General features: G+C 34.2%; 1 protein-coding gene and 1 pseudogene across 1 annotated transcript; one reads left to right on the forward strand and one right to left on the reverse strand.

Moving 5' to 3' along the window:
* Positions 1–1493: 1493 nt before the first annotated feature.
* On the reverse strand, positions 1494–2320 carry LOC124228558 (olfactory receptor 8K1-like). The gene is given in 2 exon segments (XM_046643092.1): positions 1494–1942; positions 1945–2320. Coding segments are annotated over 2 exon segments (825 nt in total).
* Positions 2321–6985: 4665 nt separating this feature from the next.
* On the forward strand, positions 6986–17522 carry LOC124228559 (olfactory receptor 1052-like; annotated as a pseudogene).
* The last annotated feature ends 5367 nt before the right edge of the window (positions 17523–22889 follow it).

Here is a 22889-nt window from a genome sequence, read left to right on the forward strand (position 1 = left end):
AAAATGTTATTAATATTATTTAGTTTTACTTTTGGTTTCTAAATAGTAATAGAAATGACAGAATTTGGGAAAAACTATACTTGACCAAAAAATACTGTGCAGTATAAAATAAAATATCACTCTAGAAAATAAAATTTATTTATAGCAATAAATATGCTTAGTGACAGGGTCCAAAGCTAACTTGGTAAATAAATTTGTATGATTTAAGAATGTGATTTTTGTATTTCTTTTTGTGTTCAATTTTTATTTTATTTTATCTTTTTGATTTAAAAAAAATTCCAGCTTTGGATCAGTCCCTGTCGCTGAGTGGCTAAGTTCATGTGCTCCACTTCGACGGCCCAGGGTTTCGATGGTTTGGATCCTGGGCACAGACATGGTGCCACTCATCAAGCCATGCTGAGGTGGCATCCCACATGCCACAACCAGAGGCACTCACAACTAGAGTATACAACTATATACCTGGGGGTTTTGGGGAGAAGAAGAAGAAGAAAAAAAAGAAAAGGTTGGCAACAGATGTTAGTTCAGGTGCCAATCTTCAAAACAAAAAAAATTCCAGCTTTGTTGAAACTGCAATTGATAAATAAAAATGTTTTGATACATTTATATATTGTAAAATGGTTACCACAATCAAGCTAGTTAACATATCCATCACCCCACATAGTTAATTTTTTTTTCTTTTTGTAGTGAGAACACTTAAGGTCAACTCTCTTAATAATGTAAACTCTAGTACATTAAAAATGGGAAAAAATAAAATTCATCGGTCTGGAATAAAGAGACTCTGGTTCATGTTCTGATATAATTCCACACAATTATGACTTTGAATACAAGGGTAGATTGAAACAAGCACAATTGAAGTGGTGCATATATTTGAAACATCTAAAAAATGCCTATTCAAATACCAAGGAGAATATTAAGATGTAAGGAATTTGTTCATTTGCTGAATGAAGGGTTGTATAAGCACAGAATCCATGCAAGATACTGTCACTGTGTATACAAGCTCATAGAAGAGCCAAAATAGACACAAAAGAACATGTAGTTCACCTTTGAGTGTATCATCTATCTTTAATCTTTATCACTAGTATAGATTTTTCAAAGCATTGATGTCATTCCATTAGGTGACAAAATAACTCATTTATCAGCCTGTTTATCACGAGGCTACCATAAACTGAAGTTAGGTATAGTGTGAGGAGCTGAGGATCTGTCAACGGGGACCCAAAATTAGCTAATATTTTTCTCATAGTCCCGAATCAAAAAATTTCCAAAATACCCACTCTATCCTTGAGATACAAAATATTAACTAAATCTAACTGAGAATTACATTTTGAGGTGGCATTCTTTATTTCTTATTTAGCCTACAATCTTGAATCAGTTTTCCATGTGTTATAATCATACATTTACTTATTTTGCCTCATTTCTAGCCTACATAGTCTTCATGGTTCAATCTTAAATATCTTTAACATACATTGACTGTATTAAAAGTCGTTATTAAAACTTCAGCCATTACAAGTATGGCTGGATTTAGGTTGCAAGTAAATAAACAGTAATGTTCCACAGAATACAACCACTACTGTCAGATGGGAGCTACAGATGGAGAAGACTTTGTACCTCCTCCCAGTTGAATTCATTCTGGGAATGGCCACAAGAATAAACATGTAAGATACAAGAACAATCAAGAGGGAAGAGAGCAAATTACAGCCCGAAAATATCAGAAGGGTCAATTCTAATTCAAGTGTATCAGAACAGAGCATGGATATCAGAGGGAGGCTGTCAGAGTAAAAATAACTGAGGATGTTAGAGCCACAGAAAGACAAGTTGAATAACTTAATTATGAGAAAGAGTAACACAAATGTGCTGTAGAGATAAGGAGTAAGTACCAGCCTCCGATGCACTTTCGCTGCCATAATGACCACGAAGAGAAGAGGTTTGCAGATGCTGCACAGCAATCATAGGCCACTGCTGATAGAATAAACAGTTCAGTGATGATGAAAATATCAAATAACGCTAGCTGGATGGCACAGAAATTGTAGGAAATTGTATTTTCATGCACCACAAAGTTTGCCATCATTTTTGGGCCAATAACAGTGGAGTAACTAGGGTCAGTAATCGACAAATGTCTAAGGAAAAAAGTATGCAGGAGTAGCTTCGGGTCCAAATGCGTCAAAATAATCATGCCCAAATTGCCTGTCAGTATAACCAAGTATGTGACAAGGAAGACTCCAAAGAGAAGTGCCTGCAGCCCAGGGTTGTTGACAATTGCCATGAGAATAAATTCAGTCACCTTGGTCACTGCAGTATGATTCTGTTTCTCCATATGGTTCATCTTGGTAACCTATGTAAGGTATCAAATCAGTACTTATTATATTCGACATACTATCTCCTAAGAGAACTTAAAGCATGTTTATGAGATATAGAGACATTTTCTTTGTCTCAAATTATAAATAGAGGCTCCTCTTCCCATCAGGCCAAAACTACAGATACCTTTACTCACATTGCAGTGTAATTGCATGACAATTAGCTTTTTTGTTTAAAATCTAAGAGCCTGATACTAAGCTTTCGATTGCCATGACATCCATTTCAAAAACATCCATCTCTAATAAACACATTGCCAGTTACACAATTAGATAAACAGCTGGGTCACTCCACCCATGAACTTCCCCTTTTACAAAGCCCTGGCTGACCTAGATAACTGACTGCTTGGAGGACCTTCCTTTTCCCTTCTCACATATTATTTCTTGCTCTTATGTTTTCAAATCACTAATAAAGAGTAAACCTGGTACAAAATCCTGGGTCCCCATGCTTTACCCTAATAAAGGCAGAACCCCAGGTCCACATCCTCTCTCTCTACCTGCTGCACAACCTAGTTGTGCTGTGAACCTTCCAGGACCTGAGTAATCTCGCTTTTTCAAAGTTCCTTGATGGTTGTTGCTGAGGTTGTTGCTGCTGATTGCATTTTGCAATCATAAGAAATATGAGGGCCACAACATTGACTACCACACAATGGCCAGCACAGTGTCTACCACAAAATTGTCTAGCATACAATGTGTAGTTAAAATATTAGCTCTGGTTGGGGGAAATCTGGTACAGGCCCAGGTGAGTGCCCCAGGCATTCCTAGCTAACAGCATCACTTCCCATAGGCTGAGACTGACACAAAACACACCTTCATTGAAAATTTGGTAAAATATGCTTTAAAGGGGCAAGATATTTTGAAGTGGTTGTTTTGACAAAGCTAACATGACCTACCTCTTTTGACCAAAATCAGTTTAAGTGTGTCAAAAGACCTATCTATTATATTTCAACTTTTTAAAATTTTCAAGTAATTTGTAAAACAAACATCTACACCTAAACCATAAACCTTAAATTATTGACAATCATCATTATGTTCAAAAGCAGTAAGACATAAATAAAAGCACTTTCTAAATTGTTGATGGCATGATTTATCAGGTGGTGATTAGGAAACCTCTGACAATTAAATATATATTAAATCACTTCTCACTGTAAGTGCAACTTGTTTACCCAATACAAAATCTAATGCTATAATATGTTAACTTTAGAATCTTTTAATTAATACCTCATCCACATTTGCCACATCTCTTGTTCTTGCCTATTGAATCATTTCTTCTCATGATCTTCCAATCCTATATCCCTCTTCTGCATAGAAAGGACTTGGCCATTTTGATTATTTACGAACTCTTACTGGAAGTTCGTGTAGAGGCCCAGCGGAAAGAATACGAATGAATATCAAGTACTGATAAAGAACTCATCATGAGCCAGGCACTTTTCTGGGCACTTTACATATATTAACTTATTTGATGCACATAACAACTCTAGGAAGTAGATAGTATTACCATCTCCATTTAAGAATGGAGGAAACTGAGGCACAAGGTGTTAAATAACTTAACCAAGGTCACTCAGATAATAAGTCATGGAGTCAAGATTCAAATAAAGTCATTCTGTCTTCAGAAAATATTCTCATAAACACAATGGTATGCTGCCTCTCTATTAAGCTCACCCTGAGTAGATAGGAAATAAAAGGTGGTCAGGAGATTCACCAGGTAAATAGGATAGACAATGATCCTTGTTAAAGTAGATAGCTGAAGCAGTAATTTTATTTGAAAACTAAGGTAGTCTAAAAGCACAGCACAGGGTGTCAAGGACTGACAGGTCTGCCCAACACACTAGTACTAGTGATTATAGAAAAATATATTGCAAAGGAAGAACCTGATTTGCAGAACTTAATACCCTTCAAGATCTTTGGTGATGATCCAGTTTAAGTTGTATGCCCTGAGAAATTTTCAAAGACTGCGGTTTCCTACTCACCTTAATAGAGAATCTTCTTTGGCTTACTACTATTTTAATCCTCATTCGTTGTTACAGAATGGATTTAAGTTTTTTCTACCCCTTTGAGACACATTTTGTTGAAGTCTTAATCTGATCCAAGGATAAACAAATCACACATAATTACCTGAGGGAGAATGCTTTGGTTATATGTTAACTATTCTCAGGATGTCCATTAGGAAAAGTCAAAAGTATTTTATCCCTGAGTCTAACTGAATGAAGAAATTATATAATATCATTAAACAGTGGAAATCATAAATATCTTTGTCAGCATCTCAGTTATACAATATCATGTACATATTAGGTATGTTATACACATACACACACAATATGTGAATAAATGAAAGAATGACTTCCTAGAAAAAGATTATGCAATATTTGATAATATAACATCCATTGTTGGATATATACACCCAAGGATATTTTTTCTGGATATATAATTATAGGTTGACATAAGACAATATCTTATGACTGGTATTGTTTCTGGCAATAAATCAGTGGCAAACCTTTTATTTATAACTATTTTTATCTGTCTTTCTAAGGAGTTTTCTTTATCCCTGTTTTTCACAAATTTGTGATGTGTGTGTTTTGGTATAATTTCCTTTCTACTTATTATGCTTAGAATTATTTTAGCTTCTTATATCTTTGCAATTATAATTTGTTTCTTTTTAATAAGTTTGGGAAAAATTCTGGCCAAGATTTCTTCCAATGGTTTTTCTGTCCCACGAAGTCTCTTCTCTCCACTTGGACCTACCTTTAAATGTACAGTATGTAGCTTGTTGTTGTTCTAGAGATCATGGAGACTATTTTCACAGACTTTGCTCAGTATTCTGTTTTCTGTCTGGCTTCATTTTGGGTAATATTTACTGCGATATGTTTAAGTGTAGTTATCACTTATTTTTCAGTGTATAATCTAGTTACTCTCATTCAATAAATATTTATTCATGTCTAATATGATATTTTAATCGCTATAAGTCCTATTTGGCTATTTTTTCATCTTTCAATTATGTCTTCAATATGTTAGTGTTTTGTTAAATCATTCAGTATATTGAACATATTAGTCTTTGCCTGATAATTCTGTCATCACTGTCATTTCAGGACCTATTTAGTTGACTTCTGAGTGGGGTCACTTGTTCTTGCTTTCACATATATTTAGTGTTTGTGATTGGCTGCTGAATATTATGAGTTTTATGTTATAAGTGCTGTATCTTTTTTCTCTCTTCCTAAAAGAATGTTAAATGTTTTAAACAAGGATAAGTTGGTTCTTTGTCAGACTTGTTTTCAAACTATATGAGTAAGGGACTAAAGTGGCTTTTAGCTCTAAAATCTCTACTGGATGCCCAGGTTTTGAACAAGAGCTGTACTCTCTGGCTTTCTGGAACTGTAATGTCTTCCTGCCCTGTATGATCTCTGGAACTCTTCAGCTTACAATTCCATGATCAGTCTTTGAATAGCCTTGTGGACTTTCACTATAGGTGTGTTCAAGTTGGTGTTCAGCCACAAACCTAAGGAGATCTTATAATGTAAATAGACTAAATTCTCTAAAGGTAGAGATTGGTAGAATGGATTAAAAAAAATTATGATCCAACCATGTGCTGTCTGCTAGAGATTCACTTTGTTTACACTGCTGTTTTAGGTTCAGAAAATACAATGAAAACAAATTGAAAATATACATGCCTTAAAAAAAAACTGACAGAAACAAATATGTAGTTTACTGATTGTAGAGTTTAATAAGTGTTTCTGCTGGGAAAAATGTGAGGTTCTATGGGAACATTGAATAAAAAGCTAGGAATGTTGGGGAGAAAGTGATAGTTAATTGAGATCTCAAATATGAAGATTACAGGGGCTGGCCCTGTGGCCACGTGGTTAAAGTTCTGCTTGCTCTGCTTTTTGGTCCAGGTTCATATGTTCAGATCCCAGATTCAGACTTACTCCACTCATCAACCATGCTGTGGAGGCATCCCACATACAAAGTGGAGGAAAGTTGGCACAGATGTTAGCTCAGGGCTAATATTCCTCAAGCAAAAATAAATAAATCAAAATAAAAAATGAAGATTAATTTAGCTGAATATAATGGAAACAATCTATTTGTTTATATATTATGGTTAGTCTGTGCTCTGAAACCAAAAAGAATGTAATTATACCTATGAGAAATGTTATTAAGTGATATTTGCTTTTATCTTAGTTTATAGAATCTTCTACTTTGCAAATGGAGTGATCCATATGACACACCTGCAGTATTATGATATGTTAAACTCCAATTAGAGTCAGCAACGTTTGGAGCATATTGATTGACTTAGAAAAGACATATAGCCATTGATATAGAATATTAGAGTTAATTTTCTCTACAAAATGGCATCATAAGTTTTCTTTAGTACACTTTCATTTTTCTCTGAAAATTTTTGTGGAATTTTGGTCTTCTTAAAGAGAGAGGCAGAAATAATACAAAGCTAATAAAGTTTAAGATTTAGGGTCCCTTATTGGAGCTTTCAAGACTGTAAGTGGGGCCTTAGCAGTGAATTCATAAAGGGATATATCTTTGTAAAAGTTGCAAATTTAAAGTATTTTAATCTTGATCAGTTAAGCCCTTTCTCTTTTCAGAGTGACATCTGCTCCATCACGTTTTAATTAATGTCATGATGCATTGACATGTCTGCAGGTATTTTTAGGGTCCAGCTAAGGGGAGAATGAGATAATGATATTTCACTTCATGGTTAGTGGTTATATTTATATGGTTCAAAATCAATGGCACTTATCATTGAATGCTATCTATTCTGCTGTAGAGATGGCTTCTAAGAACACTCCTGCTACCCAATATGCTGAGATGTGTCTAGAATTTCATTAATAAAAATATTATATTTATATATTTTATGATGTTTGTGACTATTTGTTTAAATATTCACATTTATACTTCAAATTATACGCATAATTTTATTTCTTTTTTAAAAAAGGAAACCCTCAAATTAGTATAAGCTTCAAGATACATAAGATCTGGACTGATTCCTGCTAAAATATATGGTTTATAGCAATATTCATGGATTTTGAATATTTAATTTTATATTCTTTATTTCTTCTAAATGCTCATTTATACATTATATACATTAATTTATTCATCCACTGTGGATATGATAGGGTCTACAGAGAATTTAAAATATTTATTTGAGCATTCATTACATCTTATATTACTGTCAATTTATTTCCCAAATTGTTCAATTAATAGGATCTAATGTCCTAAACATAGCATATTACTACAGGAAACCTAGTTAACAAAGGAGATAATTAATTTTTGTGGTGTAAAGAACCAATTGTCAGTGACCATAAGAGTGTCCATAGTTAGAAGCCAGGAATCATGGGAAATTACCAACATCCAGGTGCTAAAGTAAATCAACAAAAATTATTAGTCACTCAGCTTTAATGAAGAATTGGATTTTCTTCTCCCAAATTACTCGTGCCTTTTCTTTGGGTAGGGGGAATTTATGTGTTTCTCCTCATTCTTTGTGATGTTCCCTGAAGAAGCAACATGTTATTCATTCACATGATTATGCCCAAATCATCTGAGAGATTTCTAAATATTTCGTTTTGATGTCTATTAATTATGCAGAACATCCAACATATTCCCTAGTGAGAAAATGTAAGGGACAATTCAAGGAAAGGAGAGAAACAACATAAATGATCTGTACAGTTCCATGGAGACCTACATGATATAAATGTACCCAATCACACAGAATCAACGATTAAAGTAATGATGGAAAATAGTTTAACATCAGCTTTATCCCAGGAAAACCAGAGTAGCTCCAAAACTAAATGACATTATTATTATCACATAGAACTTTTTCTTTGATTTTATTGTTCCAATAAAAATACGCATAGGCACTGAGTTAAAAACATATAATTGGCTGAGTGAAATAAGTCAGAGGGAGAAAGTCAAATACCATATGATCTCACTCATAAGTAGAAGGTAAAAACAACGACAAACAAACACATAGCATTGGAGATTGGATTGGTGGTTACCATGGGGGAAGGAGGGGAGGGCAAAGGGGGTGATTAGGTTCACATGTGAGGGGATGGACTATAATTAGTTTATGGGTGGTGAACATAATGTAATCTACACAGAATTTGAAATATATTATGATGTACATCCAAAAGCTATATAATGTTATAACCCAATGATACTGCAATTAAATATAAATAAATAGAATTAAAAAAACACATATAGTTGAACCTTGGTGAGATAGATATTATTATTCCCACATTTAGAAAACACTAAGCTCAGATGAACTATGTAATTTTCCTGAGGTCATATGATTGATGACTAGATGATTTTAGATTAATGCCTCATCTTTAAATGAGTGATATGGATTCCTTGTTCTTTCAAGTGGCAAACCCCTAATAATTATTGTTAATGCAACATGTTATTATGATTGCCTCAAACATAGTGTTCCCTGAACTGAGATCACAACACTCTTGGATAAATTTCAGTACAATCTCATTGAGAGCAAAATCTGATATAAGATAATGCGTTGCACCTCTCATAAATTTTACCCATTCCCTCTTTTTCTATGACTTCCATATGTATAAGAATTGTGGGAAATTTACATACAGTTAAACATGAATCTACATTGTACAAACTGATGTTTTGAAAACTGTATTCAATTTTTTTCTAATATAAAATCAAGATCGAAAATATTTTCAAGAACAAGGAAAGTTCCCTAATGCTTTTTAACCCCCACATCCTAGGCCACTCCCATCATAAGGAAAATTTGCTCATACCATAACTCTCAAACAACATCTTCTCACCCCTAGCAACTGTCACAAAGATTTCTATCCCTAGAAAAATTTTTCCTGCTTCTGAATTTTGTATAAATGGAATCACACAATATGTAGTCTCTATCTGGCTTCCTCCATTCATCAAAGTGATTTTGAAATTCATCCATGTTATATTTATATTTCTTCATGATATCCCATTGCATAAATATAGCACAATTTTTAACCATTCTTATCGATGGATATTTGAATTGGAGGTTATTATGAAAAGTGTAGTACAAACAATCCTATTAAGAATATTTGTATACATATGCATTAATTTCTCTTTGTTACAGATCTAAGAGTGAAATTACTGGATCATAGAGTAAATGTATATTTAACTTTTTAAGAGACTACCAGCTTTCCAAAAGTGTTACAGCATTTTACATTACCTATATCTATATATGATAGTCCAGTTTTCTCCACATCCTTGCCAATATTTGATGTAGAATTTTTTACTTTTAAATAAATTTATTTATTTGTTATTATTTTAAACAATTTTAATTTGGAAATGAGAATTGGTATGAAATGATATCTCATTGTAATTTTAATTTTCATTTACCTGATGAGTAACAGTAATGAACATTTTTATGTGTACTTCTCATTCATGTATCTTCTCTGTACAAGATCTAAACATTTGCCTATTTTAATTTGGGTTATTTTTCTTGTTGATTGTTTTGAATTTTTATATGTGTTTGAGGTAAAACTACTCTTTCAGATTTTTCTCCTAGCAGCTTTGTTGTTTTGACTCTTATGTTTAGTTCTTTGGCCCAAGATCTTGCAGTGATACAAAGCAGAGTTGGTCTGCCACTAGGGAGAGCAGAAAACTCTCTCCCACCTGAGAGTTCCACATATAACAACAGATTTGGCTACAGGGATGGAGTGTGGAGGAGAGGTCAGAAAGTTATTAAAGCTGCAGCACAAAATACACAGAACTCTCTGAAGACTGAGAATGAAGCAAGGGAACTGAGGACCAGTCTTTATTACCACTTAAAGGCTTGTTCTAATTTTCTTGTATATTTATGAGTCAAGGGATTTTGGATATTATCTTGGACATTGTGATACTATGCTGTGAAAATGTCTAAATTTTGTTATATTCTTCTTAAGAGTGTTGATTTTGTTTGTTCATTTTAAAAAATTACCAGGAAATTAGCACAGTTTGTCTCAAACTGCAAACTCTGTGTCATGAGTGGTAATACAAATATCAGTTCACATTTTAGCCTTATCTGGGATACTGGAAACTGCCCCACACTTACGTGGTTCAGGCTCAGTGAATTGGATGCTTTGTCCACAGAACATGGGTCTAACTTTCCCTGGCTGTTTCCTTTATGAAATTCATCCTTAATTTTCACGTGACCGTGGTTATCCCAAACTCTGTCTTATTTCAGAAAGATTGTGGGATGTATACAAAATTCTATCTGAAGTGTGCAGACAGGGGCCTTCCTTCAAAATAGAAGTTGTAAAATGGGAAAATCACCTGTCTAATGCCTTTAGTGTCTAATGCCTTTCAGAATCTGCCTGGTTTTTGTCTCTAGTACTTTCAGCATTTCTTTCCCCCTGTGACACTAGTTTTTAACTGTGAAGTCATGTCTTATCAAAGTTTACTTGGTCATTACCGGAAGTGTATCAGGAAATCATATTTTTCTTTCAGTTTTTAAATTATGTTTTTGCCTTATATAGAATTATAGTTGGATAAGTTTTCCACTGTTTTCAATAGGTTGCTCCATTTTCTTCTGGCTTGCATTGTTTTTGTCACAAATTCTGTATTCGTTCTTATCTCTTTTTTTCTGTATGTGACACATTTTCTATAGGTCTTTCATACTTCTACAATTTTCATGCTTTTTTTTGTCTTTTGTTAGTTAAGTCTGAATAGTTTCTATTGTCCTATGTTCAAAGCCTCTAATATTTTCTTCTGCAATGTCTACTCTGTAATATTAGAAATGAGCATTCCATTGCTCATTTGTTAAAAGATTCAGTCCTAGTAATTCAATTTATTTTCTATTATAATTCCTATTTCTCTTCTTTAATATCCACATTTGCCTTTAAACTCTTGCAAATATTCATAAATGTTTTAAAGTCCTTGTCTGCCAATTCCATCATCTCTATTATTCCTGGGTCTAGTACTGATGATTTATTTTTCTCACAGTTATGGATAATATTTTCCTGCTCCTTCAACCTGCAAATAAATATTTCTTTGGATGCTGGGCATTGTGAACCTTCTGCGATTGAGTCAGAATTTTAAAATGTTTTTTTAAACAGTGCTGAGTTTTGTTTTTATAGGCAGTTTATTTACCTACACAAATTCACTTTATCTTTTTGAGAGTTAATGTTGAGCTCTGTTAGAGTGGAATACAGCAAATTCTTTCCTCTTCTCCTTTCTCCATTCAAAGCCCTAGATATTCAATGAGTTTCTTTACTAAGGTTTGAACATATCCCAACCATTTGTGAACCGATAGTTTTCATCATACAGATACCTGGTAGTTTCTCTTTCCTTGGTAGTTGTTCTTGATCTAGCCTTATGGAGTCATATCTTAATATATGCACTTTAAGAATCATTCAAAGTCTCAAACATGCTTCAGACTTCATGCCAATCTATTAATCACTTTGCCTGCTGAGGTCTCTCTGCTCCGCTACTCAGCTCCTCATATTCCAGGCAGCTCAGACCTTCCTGACCTGATTTTGTGTCTTCAATTCAATATGCCTAATGTCTTCTCCACTTGAACCTTCACTATCCCATGTTAGAGGCCAGCAAATGTGTCCCTTCTCTCACGCATTATAGTCCTGTACCACCAACTGTCAACTATCTGAAAACATTTGATATATGCGTGTTCCTCAATCTTCCAGTCATCATCAAGAGCAGAGTTATTAAAATCTATGATTCCCATTACAGAGATTGACAAAAGCCCTCAGGAAATGCATACTACCAGCTTCCTCTTATCAGTCTAATTTTTAACATCTCTCTCTTCTTCTCCCATGATGGTTATCCATTCTTTAGAACAGCTTTCTAGATATTCTGATATAAATGTATTAGGAAATATATTTATTCTCCAATCTTTCAAAAAAGGAATATCCAGTCATTTTCATAACCCCTTTATCTCTAGTGTGTAATATAATGCCTAGAGTAGTATATCATCCACTAGTTTGATGAGTATAAGCATTGAATCTAAACCAGATTTCTAGCAGAACTCTTCACAACTCATTCTGCATGTTAAATTAAGAAGAGAGATAGGCATACTAACCATCAGAAATTTGCTGTGTACTCTGTGTGTGTATGCTCCTTTTAAAGGAGGCTTTTAATGTAGTAACATTTGTCTGGTTCCTTGTCTTATATATCTGCATAAAGACAAAGTTTGCAACAAACCTAGTAACATCTAAGCATTTATCACTTAGGTAATTCACTGTTCTCTTGAGAAAATTATTTTAAATTATTGTTCCTGTTATATTTTACGGAATTCAAGAATCCCCCCATCTTTTACTCAATGTGTTCTTAAACGCTTTATAGCATTTTAGTTAACTATACTCTCTAGGGAGATATATGAGTCATGGGAAAATGTAAAATACCTTAAGAAATAGAGTGTTTCCTAAGGTTTATTTGTTACTATCTAATGTTTAAGCTGTGACAGAGCTCATTAGAGACTGATATAAATGAATACGTATAGCTGTCCCTTCTATCCAAATTTGTCCTCTTAGAGGAAAAAAAAATAAATATGTCAAGACTTTATTTGCTAGTTTATTATTCAGCTTGTTGTATGTTAATAGTCAAGATTTACCTTCACTTATTTTACCTGGAGCTATCTTCAGCTATATATTATTCAAATATTTAATAATCCTGCATATCCTATAATCAAAACTGAAATTGTTTTTTGAGTAAGGGATACGAAGACACGGAAAGGGACATGAAGTTTCTAAAGTGGAAATTTTACAGTATTTTCTTTAGGTAAGTTGAATTTATTTTGTTAAAATTGATTTTTCCTTTTTATTTGACTTTCCTCATGTTTAGTAGATCAGTTAGGAAGTTTGTGTTAAGTCTAATAGAATCATATGAGTGGTAAGAAAAGGAGAGGTCATTTGATCCAACTCCGTATCCTGTCATTCACTTCTCTTTACCACATAACCTTAAATTTTACAGAGCATGGGCATCCCTGAATATGTAATATAATTGAATTTCTAAATTCCATTTGGAAGTTCCATTTCTCTAATTATGCTTGTAATGAAAACTATTTACAATAGATAATCCTTCCTTGAGACAATGTTATTCAATTGGTATTCTAAAAAGATGAGTCAGAAAGATGAGTAGAAAATCATAATGGTCATACATATTTATCATTATATGAAGTATATGAAAAAGTATTCATGAGCAATAGGTGATTGTGATTATCCACATTTTAAATTTTGTCTTCTCTACATATGTGTATGAGAGTGTATATATACAAACATTTATATATACACGTGTATAGCAAATAAACATTGATATTATGCATTACAGTGTACAACATTATCTGTATAGGCATTTATATCACAACAAATTAATAGCAAATAATAATTATATATTTTATTTATTCAGGGCCTCAGATAACTTACGAACTCTTCTAACTGCTCTATTTAAGCAAGACATATTTTTCTGTGCTCTGAGTCTCAGCACTCAGTGATTCCACTGAGAATCTCCTTCCACGCTGCTGATAAGGAGGTGTCAGAGGAGGGCAAAGATTTATGCACTTGGAAGAATATAGTGGCATCATCTTTGGAGGTCAGGTCCACTTGTAACTGAAAGTTTGGTCTCTGAACCCGATGCTGATCCAAATACTGAGAACAGAGTCTTGAGTAGAGAGGAAAGGTTTTTACTATGCCAGGCACAGGGAGCAAAGCAAGGGCTCATGCCTCAAAAATTGCTAGCTCCCCGATGAGGAATGGGTAGGGATTTTTATTTGGGGTTTTGGGAAGGGGAGGAGGGAACATGTAGCTTGTGCAGCTCGGTGCTTTCCCACCAGCCTGCGTTTGGCCTTGAGAGGCTGCTTGCAGCAAGGCGGGGGAGAGGGTGAGATAGGAGGATGGCAGGTGGGCATCCTTCGCTGTTGTCTCCTCTTCTTGTTTGAGGCAGGTTCCAGCGCCGCCAGGAGTTGAGAAGTTGAGGTCTGGGAAGCCTCCGCTCTTTGATATTCTTGAGACAGTGGCTTTCCTGGCAAACTTCAAGGACACATGATTAGCTAAACTTCAGTGTGCCTCCAACTCCAGGCCACCTAGGCTTTTAACAATTTGTAACTCTCATTTAGTTGTAAAGCTCAAAGAGTCAAAGTTTAAAGAAACAGGTATTTACATGTGAGTAGAGCTAGAGAAGCAGGAAAGGGGGTGGTGGGTTTTAGTTTCAACCCCGTATATGCTGGGTTCAGTGTGGGGAACTGATATCAGGGGTGGTGTTAAGAGCCTGTAACACACTGCCTCGTAATCTTTGCCAATTCTCTCATTACATCATAGTTAATTTTGTGGATTAACTACATAGTTAACAATGTACCTGATTTTAGATCTTCCCGTAATTAATTCTTTTATATCCAAAATGAAGAGTTTAAAGAGGGCTTAAGTTTAATTCTGCAAATTCCTTTTACTCGCCATCATTGTCCCTCATGCTGTTATCACCTTCTTACAGAGGCAGGCACTTTAGAGACAGACTGAAATTTTTGAGAGCTAAAATCCTTTTTCAAATGTTTCCTTAAGGGGTATAGAATCATAACTAGCACTGAAAAATTAATAAATAATCCAATCAAGCTCCTACTACTACAAATGAGGAGACAGGTTCAGAAAAATAATGTATATTTCTTTTTTTTCTTTCAGAACCCTGCACCCAACCATATAAGACTTCTAATTCTGCTCAAAAGTACATGCAACATAGATTTTTGAAAATTCAACATATATGAGGCAGCAAATATTAAAGAATCTAGATCATACAGACTGTGTTCTCTGATGACAGCACAACAAAATTAGAACTCAGTACAAGAGGATAGTTATCCTCAAATACATGCATGTAGAAATTTTATTTTTTTAATTTATTTTTAATTTTCAGATGTACATCCTATTTCGAATTCTGTTTATATTACCTCATGTTCACCACCTGAAAACTAATTAAAGTCCATGTGAGCCTAATCATCCCTTTTGCCCTCCCCCATTTCCCCTTCCCCTATGGTAACCACCAATCCAATCTCCAATGCTATGTGTTTGTTTGTTGTTGTTTTTATCTTCTACTTATGATTGAGATCATATGGTATCTGACTTTCTCCCTCTGACTTATTTCACTCAGCATAATACCCTCAAGGTCCATCCATGTTGTCACAAATGGCCAGATTTCATCATTTCTTATGGCTGAGTAGTAGCCCATCGTGTATAAATACCACATCTGCTTTATCCATTCCTCCCTTGATGTGTACCTAGGTTGCTTCCAAGTCTTGCCTATTGTGTATAATGCTGCAGTGAACATAGGGGTGCAAGTATCTTTATGCCTGTTTTCAAGTTCCATGGATAAATACCCAGCAGTGGAATAGCTGGATCATATGGTAGATCTATCCTTAATTTTCTGAGGATACTCCATACTGCTTTCCATGGTGGCTGCACCAGTTTGCACTCCCACCAGCAGTGAACAAGTGTTCCCTTCTCTCCAAATCCTCTCCAACATTTGTTGTTTCCTGTCTTGTTAATTGTAGCCATTCTGACCAGAGGGAGGTGATACCTCATTGTAGTTTTGATTTGCATTTCCCTGATAGCTAATGATGTTGAGCATCTTTTCATATGCCTGTTAGCTGTCCTTATTTCTTCTTTGGAGAAATCTCTGTTCAGATCTTTTGCCCATTTTCTAATTGGATTGTTGGTATTTTTTGTTATTGAGCTGCATTAGTTCTTTGTATATTTTGGATATTAACCCCTTATCTGATATATGGTTTGCAAATATCTTCTCCCAATTGCTGGATTGTCTTTTCGTTTTGTTGATGGCTTCCTTTGCTGTACAGAAGCTTTTTGGTTTGATGTAGTCCCATTTGTTCCTTTTTTCTTTTGTTTCCCTTGCCCGTCAGACATGGGACTCGAAAATATGCTGCTCAGACCAATGTCAAAGAGCATACTGCCTATGTTTTCTTCTAGAAATCTCATGGTTTCACGTCTCACATTCAAGTCTTTAATCCATTTTGAGTTGATTTTTGTGCATGGTGTAAGGGAATGGTCTACTTTCATTCTTTTGCATGTGGCTGTCCAATTTTCCCAACACCATTTATTGAAGAGATTCTCCTTTCTCCATCGTATGCTCTTGGCTTTCTTGTCGAATATTAGCTGTCCATACACATGTCAGTTTATAATGTATATTTCTGAGTACATGAGTCTATAAATGTCTCTGCTTGCTTTTAATAAATATTAAATTCTGCTGTGTCCATTCTAATCCCCTTATCTTTTTCACCTCAGATTTGAAGGTAAGGAATTAACAAATAGCTGAAGAGAATTTTACAGCTGTTACTGAATTTATTCTCTTGGAATTGACAGACCATGCTGAACGAAAGTTATGCCTGGTAATTTATAGCATTACCTTGGTGGGGATTCTAGGCATGATCTTCTTAATCTAAATCACTCCCAATCTCCACACACTCATGTACTTTTTCTTCAGCTGTCTTTCATTTGTAGATGCCTGTATTCATCTGGTATTGCACCGAAAATACTGATCAACTCCTCGATTGTGAAGAAAATCGTCTCATTCTCTACCTGCATAGTGCAGCATTTATTTTTGGTGATGTTCATCACCACAGAAGGCTTCTTCCTATCGGTGATGACATATGACCATTATGTGCCATTGTCAACCCTAGGTTTTACACTGCAGCCGTGTCTAAGAGAAAGTGTATAGGGCTGGTCATTGTGTCATTCATAGGTGGAATGACTAACTCAATGACACACACAATAAGCTTAGGGACACTGTCATTTGTGGGTCCAATGATGTTAGCCACTTCTTCTGCGATGTTCCTCTGCTACTAAAGCTGTCCTGTTCTGACACCTCTGTGAATGAGTTGTTGCTCTTAACCTTCTCTGAAGTCATTTCCGTGGCCACCTTCTTGATTCTGATCATTTGCTGTGTATTCATTGTTGTTTCTGTCATGAGAATCTGCTCAGCAGCAGGCAGACAGACAGCCTTCTCCACCTGTGCCTCTCACTTGACTACTGTGACCATCTTCTATGGTACTTTAAGCTTTAACTACATTCAGCCAAGTTCTCAGTATTCTGCAGAAAAGGAGAAGCTGGTTTCTGTGTTCTATACACTAGTGATTCCCATGTTAAGCCCACTATGATTTACAGTGTGAGGAACAAGGAAGTAAAGGATGCTGTGAGAAAGGCCATAGAAATGAAACATTTCCCCTGTTAATTTCAAGTCCCATTTATCCTAAAACACTCTGCCAGTCAGTTCTGTGCTTATTAACATTCACATGAATTCAATGAATTCTAAAGTTTCTAAGTATAGCACAACTCATTTTATTCTCTATTGGAAGACAAAATACACAGAATATGTACATATATATGTACGCAGTATGATTGTTTATATATATATATGTTTTCAGGATGTTATTTTAAGTTTATCTGCACTCTAAAGCCACAAAGAACTCTACTATACGTTTAATTTGGACATAGATAAGTATAATGGAATAAAGATGTATATGAAGATCCCTAATAAAGCACTGAGTTTAAAACATACCAGAGTAGAATGAGGATGGCAGGCTAACGTATAAGAATTAGTGTTTTAAAACATTGTGAGTATAAGTGCTTCATTTAAAAAAAAGAAATAAAAAGAAATAAATAGAATTGATACAGATTAGAAGGAAAATAGAGTCAGGAGTCTCCAAGAGAGCTCTAAGAAGGCAAATAGAAAAATACGATGCTCGTAACTAACTTGTAAAAGTATTTACAGGGAATCCACACTTTCTCATACAGAGCGTTGCTTGTAAGGTGATGAGGTTATGATATCCTATCGTATCCCCATGCACACACCTTTCTATGTAAGAAAGAGTGACCTATTGTAAGAAGAAGTTATTTTAACTCAATGGAATAAGAAGCAATATAAATCTTGTTTAGGTGCAGTGATGAAAAGCTAAAGAAAACAAATCGTATTGGTAAGTGTTGATTTCCTGTAAGAGGAGGGAGGGTAGAGGGGCTTTCTCTCACCAGATATATGTTCTAAGAAGAGCATCAAATTAGCTTTTCATTGTTTAATATCTGTGTTGATTATCAGATTATTTTTTATTTTTTAAATCTATACCGTATGAGAACATTGCACCTGCTGTTAGATTCCACTGGAAACTAAACTGCTTTTCATTGTACCATCACCATAAAACTGGGAGACTTAGAAGTCTTCTAATGTCCAAAAATTGCTTTTCATGTCCCAGTGTAAGGTGGGAATTTACTTTTTTGTGATCAAGAGATCAGAAAAAAATTCACATTTATACATTGAATTACATAAATGTTAATTATTACAATATTTTTGAGAAGATAGTAAGAAGAGCCTAGAGTCACTAAATGACTACAGATTTCGGAGGACATCAGATTAGCAACTGAACATCTGCCACTTCATCATTCTGCAAAATATATATATGCATATATTTTTATTTTCCTACCTCTTTACTTAAGCTTTATTATCTTTTGATTTGACCCCTATTATTTATATTATAAAGTATTTGTATAAACAGAAATATACATAAATAATATTGACATTTCACATATTCTCAAATAGTATATGAAAATGTTTTAACAATTAATCTGAAGAAAAAAACAGTTCTAGTCTACTCATGCATTATCAATAGAGAATGCATACAGAAGTGAATCATAAATCCTAATATTTGGTATTCTTTGACATTGAATAAATATGCTATCTTGCAAATATCACCCACACTATTTGGATATTGGTGTAATAGAGCACCACATTAAATATTCTATCTGTTTACCTGTCATGAAACCTCTTTCGTGGCTCCCCTATGTGTTTCATAACATGGCATAGTGAAAATATCTATGGATTCTTTTGTACCCTCCTATACTCTCACTGAGGAGATGCCAAGCAAATTATTGATTATCCTTGAAGCATTTGAAAGCTTAACAGAATGCAAGAGGAGTGTATATCAATTGTCTGGAACAATTTGTTCTTATCTGTGAGTTAGACTTATTTGTTTGTCTGTGTATTGCATTGCTATTTTTCACTCTTGATTAGCTTTCCTTTCTTCCCACTTTAATGGTTAATGTCTGTGTCCATTTGAGTAGGCTATGGTACCCAGTTGTTTGGTCAAACATCAGTGTAGATTTTGCTATGAAAATTTTTTTTAGATGTGATTAACATTTAAGTCAATAGACTTTGAGCACAGCTAATCCACCTCCAGAATATGGGTGGGCTTCATCCAATCAGTTGAAAACTTAAAGAGTAAAGACTGAGGTCTCCCAAAGAAAAAGAAATTCTGCTCCAGACTGCCATATAGTAATGCTACCTTAGTTTCTCACCTTGGTACTCAAGACTTCAATATCAAACCATAAAGTGCCAGCCTGACCACAGATTTTTGCCTTGCCAGTCCCAACGCTCACATGAGTCAAATTCTTAAAAATTTCTCTGTCTTTATATATACATATATTTAATGTATGTGTCATAAAAATATATATTATATAGATAAATATAATCTTCTCCTTATGGTTCTGTTTCACTGAGGTACCCTTACCAGCAGAACCTTATAGGGAAATGGATTAATATATTTTATCTATAAAACAATCTTGTCAGTATTTCTCCAGTTCTACCCTGGTCTCCTCAAATGGATGACACAATGGAGATATTTTTAAACACTGCCCTATTGCATTATTTAAAAAGTTAGGTGAACTAAAAATAATAATATATTGTGTATGTGTGGAGGTGTTTAATTATTTTTGAATTGATGTTCTATTTTTTTTCTCTTTTTTGATGGTTGGGAGAGAAATTGGTCACTCTTACTTATTATTCTCATTTCATTGTGAATTGTCATCATCTCTTTAGGTCTTCTCTTTCATTATATTTGCCTGTATTACATTTCAATATTTCTTGTTTTTGCATCATGTCCAATACTCACTCCAAGTCTTCTTGTCTACCTTGACCCATACTCTACTGTGCTTGATATATAGCCTGCATCATCAATATATTCTGCAAAATGTAAAACTTCTTCTACATTTGTTTTCTGTGTTATTTTGCACAAATTGTGTTGTTGCATTTTGTCACTTTAATCATTTGTCATATATCCATGTTGTCACATTTTTTGCTTCTTTCTTCATTACAGTCAATAATATATAATGCATTTTATGAACCTAATCTTTATTGGTAGATATTTGTTTGTCTCCAAAGTCCGTTCTCATTACCGGCACTACTACAACACACAGTTCAGTGAAAAGCCTTGAGCTCAACATGTTAGTATGCTGTAAACATAGTTTTCTATGATAATTATTTTGCATATCTGCCTCTGTATGTGTTGATATGCATACAGATATACAGATCCTACACATTCACTCACCTGCACATCGACTCACACATAAGCACAAACACATTAGTGAGGTCTCTTGGAAGAGAAAATGTAAGAAGACATTTAATTTTGCTATAGTTCAGTTTGCTTGTTCCTCTTCCACCAGCAAATAGATGAGGTTCTTGGATCTTCAAATCTATGACAAGTACCAGAATTATATTCTCTCTCGTTAATTGAATAATATAGTAAAATGTGCGTTCCTATTATTGACTTTTTTTCTTGTTTTTGGTTTGATCTCTTGGTGTGGTTAGTAATTAGGTAAGACAACTTTATAGAGATGCCATTGAAAATAATAAACTGTAATTCTATAAAGTTGTGAAATTTGATTCGTTTTGAAACATTTGTGTTCCTGAATATCATCAAAACAAGATAATGAACATGTCCATCACCTCTAAAGTTCTTGTGTCTCTCTATTTAATATTTCCATTCTAGTCCTTTTTGCCCCACACTGTCCCAGATAGCCTTAGATATTTTTTTTAACTTTTGTTTTGGAACATTTATAGAATTATAAGAAGTTGCAGAAAAAACAGCAAAAAGAGTTCCCATGTCCCACTTCATTTCCTCAAGTGATAACAACTTGCATAAATGCTGTACAACATTATGACCATGAAATTAAAATTGGTACAATTCACTGACTTTTCAAACTTCACCAGTTTTACATTCACTTTGTGTGTGTGTGTGTGTGTGTGTGTATGCTTATTTATATATGTATTTCTATGCAATTTCTTCATATGTGTACCTTTGTGTAAACACCACAACAGTCAACATACAGACCTATTCCATCACCACAGAGGTCCCTTATGCCCATCCTTTATAGCTACATCCCCTTTCTTTCTCTCATTTTCCTGCCTTTAACTCCTGTCAACCACTGATGCATTTTCCATCACTACAACTTTGTCATTTGAAGAATGTTGTATAAATGAAATACTGTTTGTCACCTTCTGTGATTGGCTTTCTTCAATCAACATAATTCTCTTGAGGTCCACTCTGTTTCTATGCATCAATTGTTTGTTTTCTTATCATAGCTGTATTATTATTGTTCTTTTATTATTTCATGTGACTTATCGTGCAGTTTGTTCAACCATTCACGCATTGAAAGATACTTAAATTGTTTCTAATATTCAACTATTACAAACAAAATCTCTGTGAACTTTTGTGATAAAGTGATTGTATGGGCATATGTTTTCATTTCTCTGGGATGAATGTCCAAGAGTGTGATTGCTGGTTTGATATAATTTTAAAGTGCAATTCACAATTTGTACTTTTAAGGATCATATTTTTAAGGTCATGTCGATGAACTGTTCACTAAGCATTAGTTCCTGGTGACAGATTTTCTCTTATGATTTCTCTAAAATTTTATAGTTTACACTTTACACTTGTGATGATTTATCTTCAGTTAATTTTTGTGCAAAGTTTAGGTCAACATTCTAAGTTCGTTTCTTTATTTTTTTTTATTTTTTGCCTATGGACATCCAATTGTTCCAGCACAATTTGTTAAAAGTGGCTATCTTTCTTTCGTTGAATTACCCTTGCACCCCATGAAAACTTAGTTGGCCTTTTCATAAGGATCTATTTCTGGCTTCTCAATTCTATTTTATTGATATATGTGTCTGTACCTCGACCAATACCACTCAATCTTGATAACTATGGCTATATAGTAAATCTTAACAGACTGATCATTTCCACATTATTCTGATTTAAAAATGTATTTTAGCTATTCTACATCTTTGGCACTTCCTACATATTTCAGCCTAAACTCATCTATTATCTACAAAAAATATTGGAACAGAATTGAAAGCCCAGAAATAAAACCACACATCTAAAGACAGCTAATCTTCAACAAAGAATTAAATGTGATTTTAAAGCACAACAACAAGAATAATACATCTTGGAATACATTTAAGCAAGGAAGTGCAAGATCCATAAAATTAAAACTGCAAGACTTTACTGAAAGAAATTGATGATGAAATAAAGAAATGGAGACATTCCCTGCACATGGATTGGATGAATAAGCATAGTTAAAATTTCCACACTACATAAAGAAATCTACAGATTCAATGCAATCCTATCAGAATCTCAACGACATTCTTCAGGGAAATAGAACAAAGAATCCTAAAATTCATATGGGACAACAAAATACCCCAAATTGCTAAAGCAATCCTGAGAGAAAAGAATAAAGCTGGATGCATCACAATCCCTGACTTCAAAATATACTA

The sequence above is a fragment of the Equus quagga genome, chromosome 17 (assembly GCF_021613505.1).
Source record: "Equus quagga isolate Etosha38 chromosome 17, UCLA_HA_Equagga_1.0, whole genome shotgun sequence".
In the NCBI taxonomy this organism is placed as follows: Eukaryota; Metazoa; Chordata; class Mammalia; order Perissodactyla; family Equidae; genus Equus; species Equus quagga.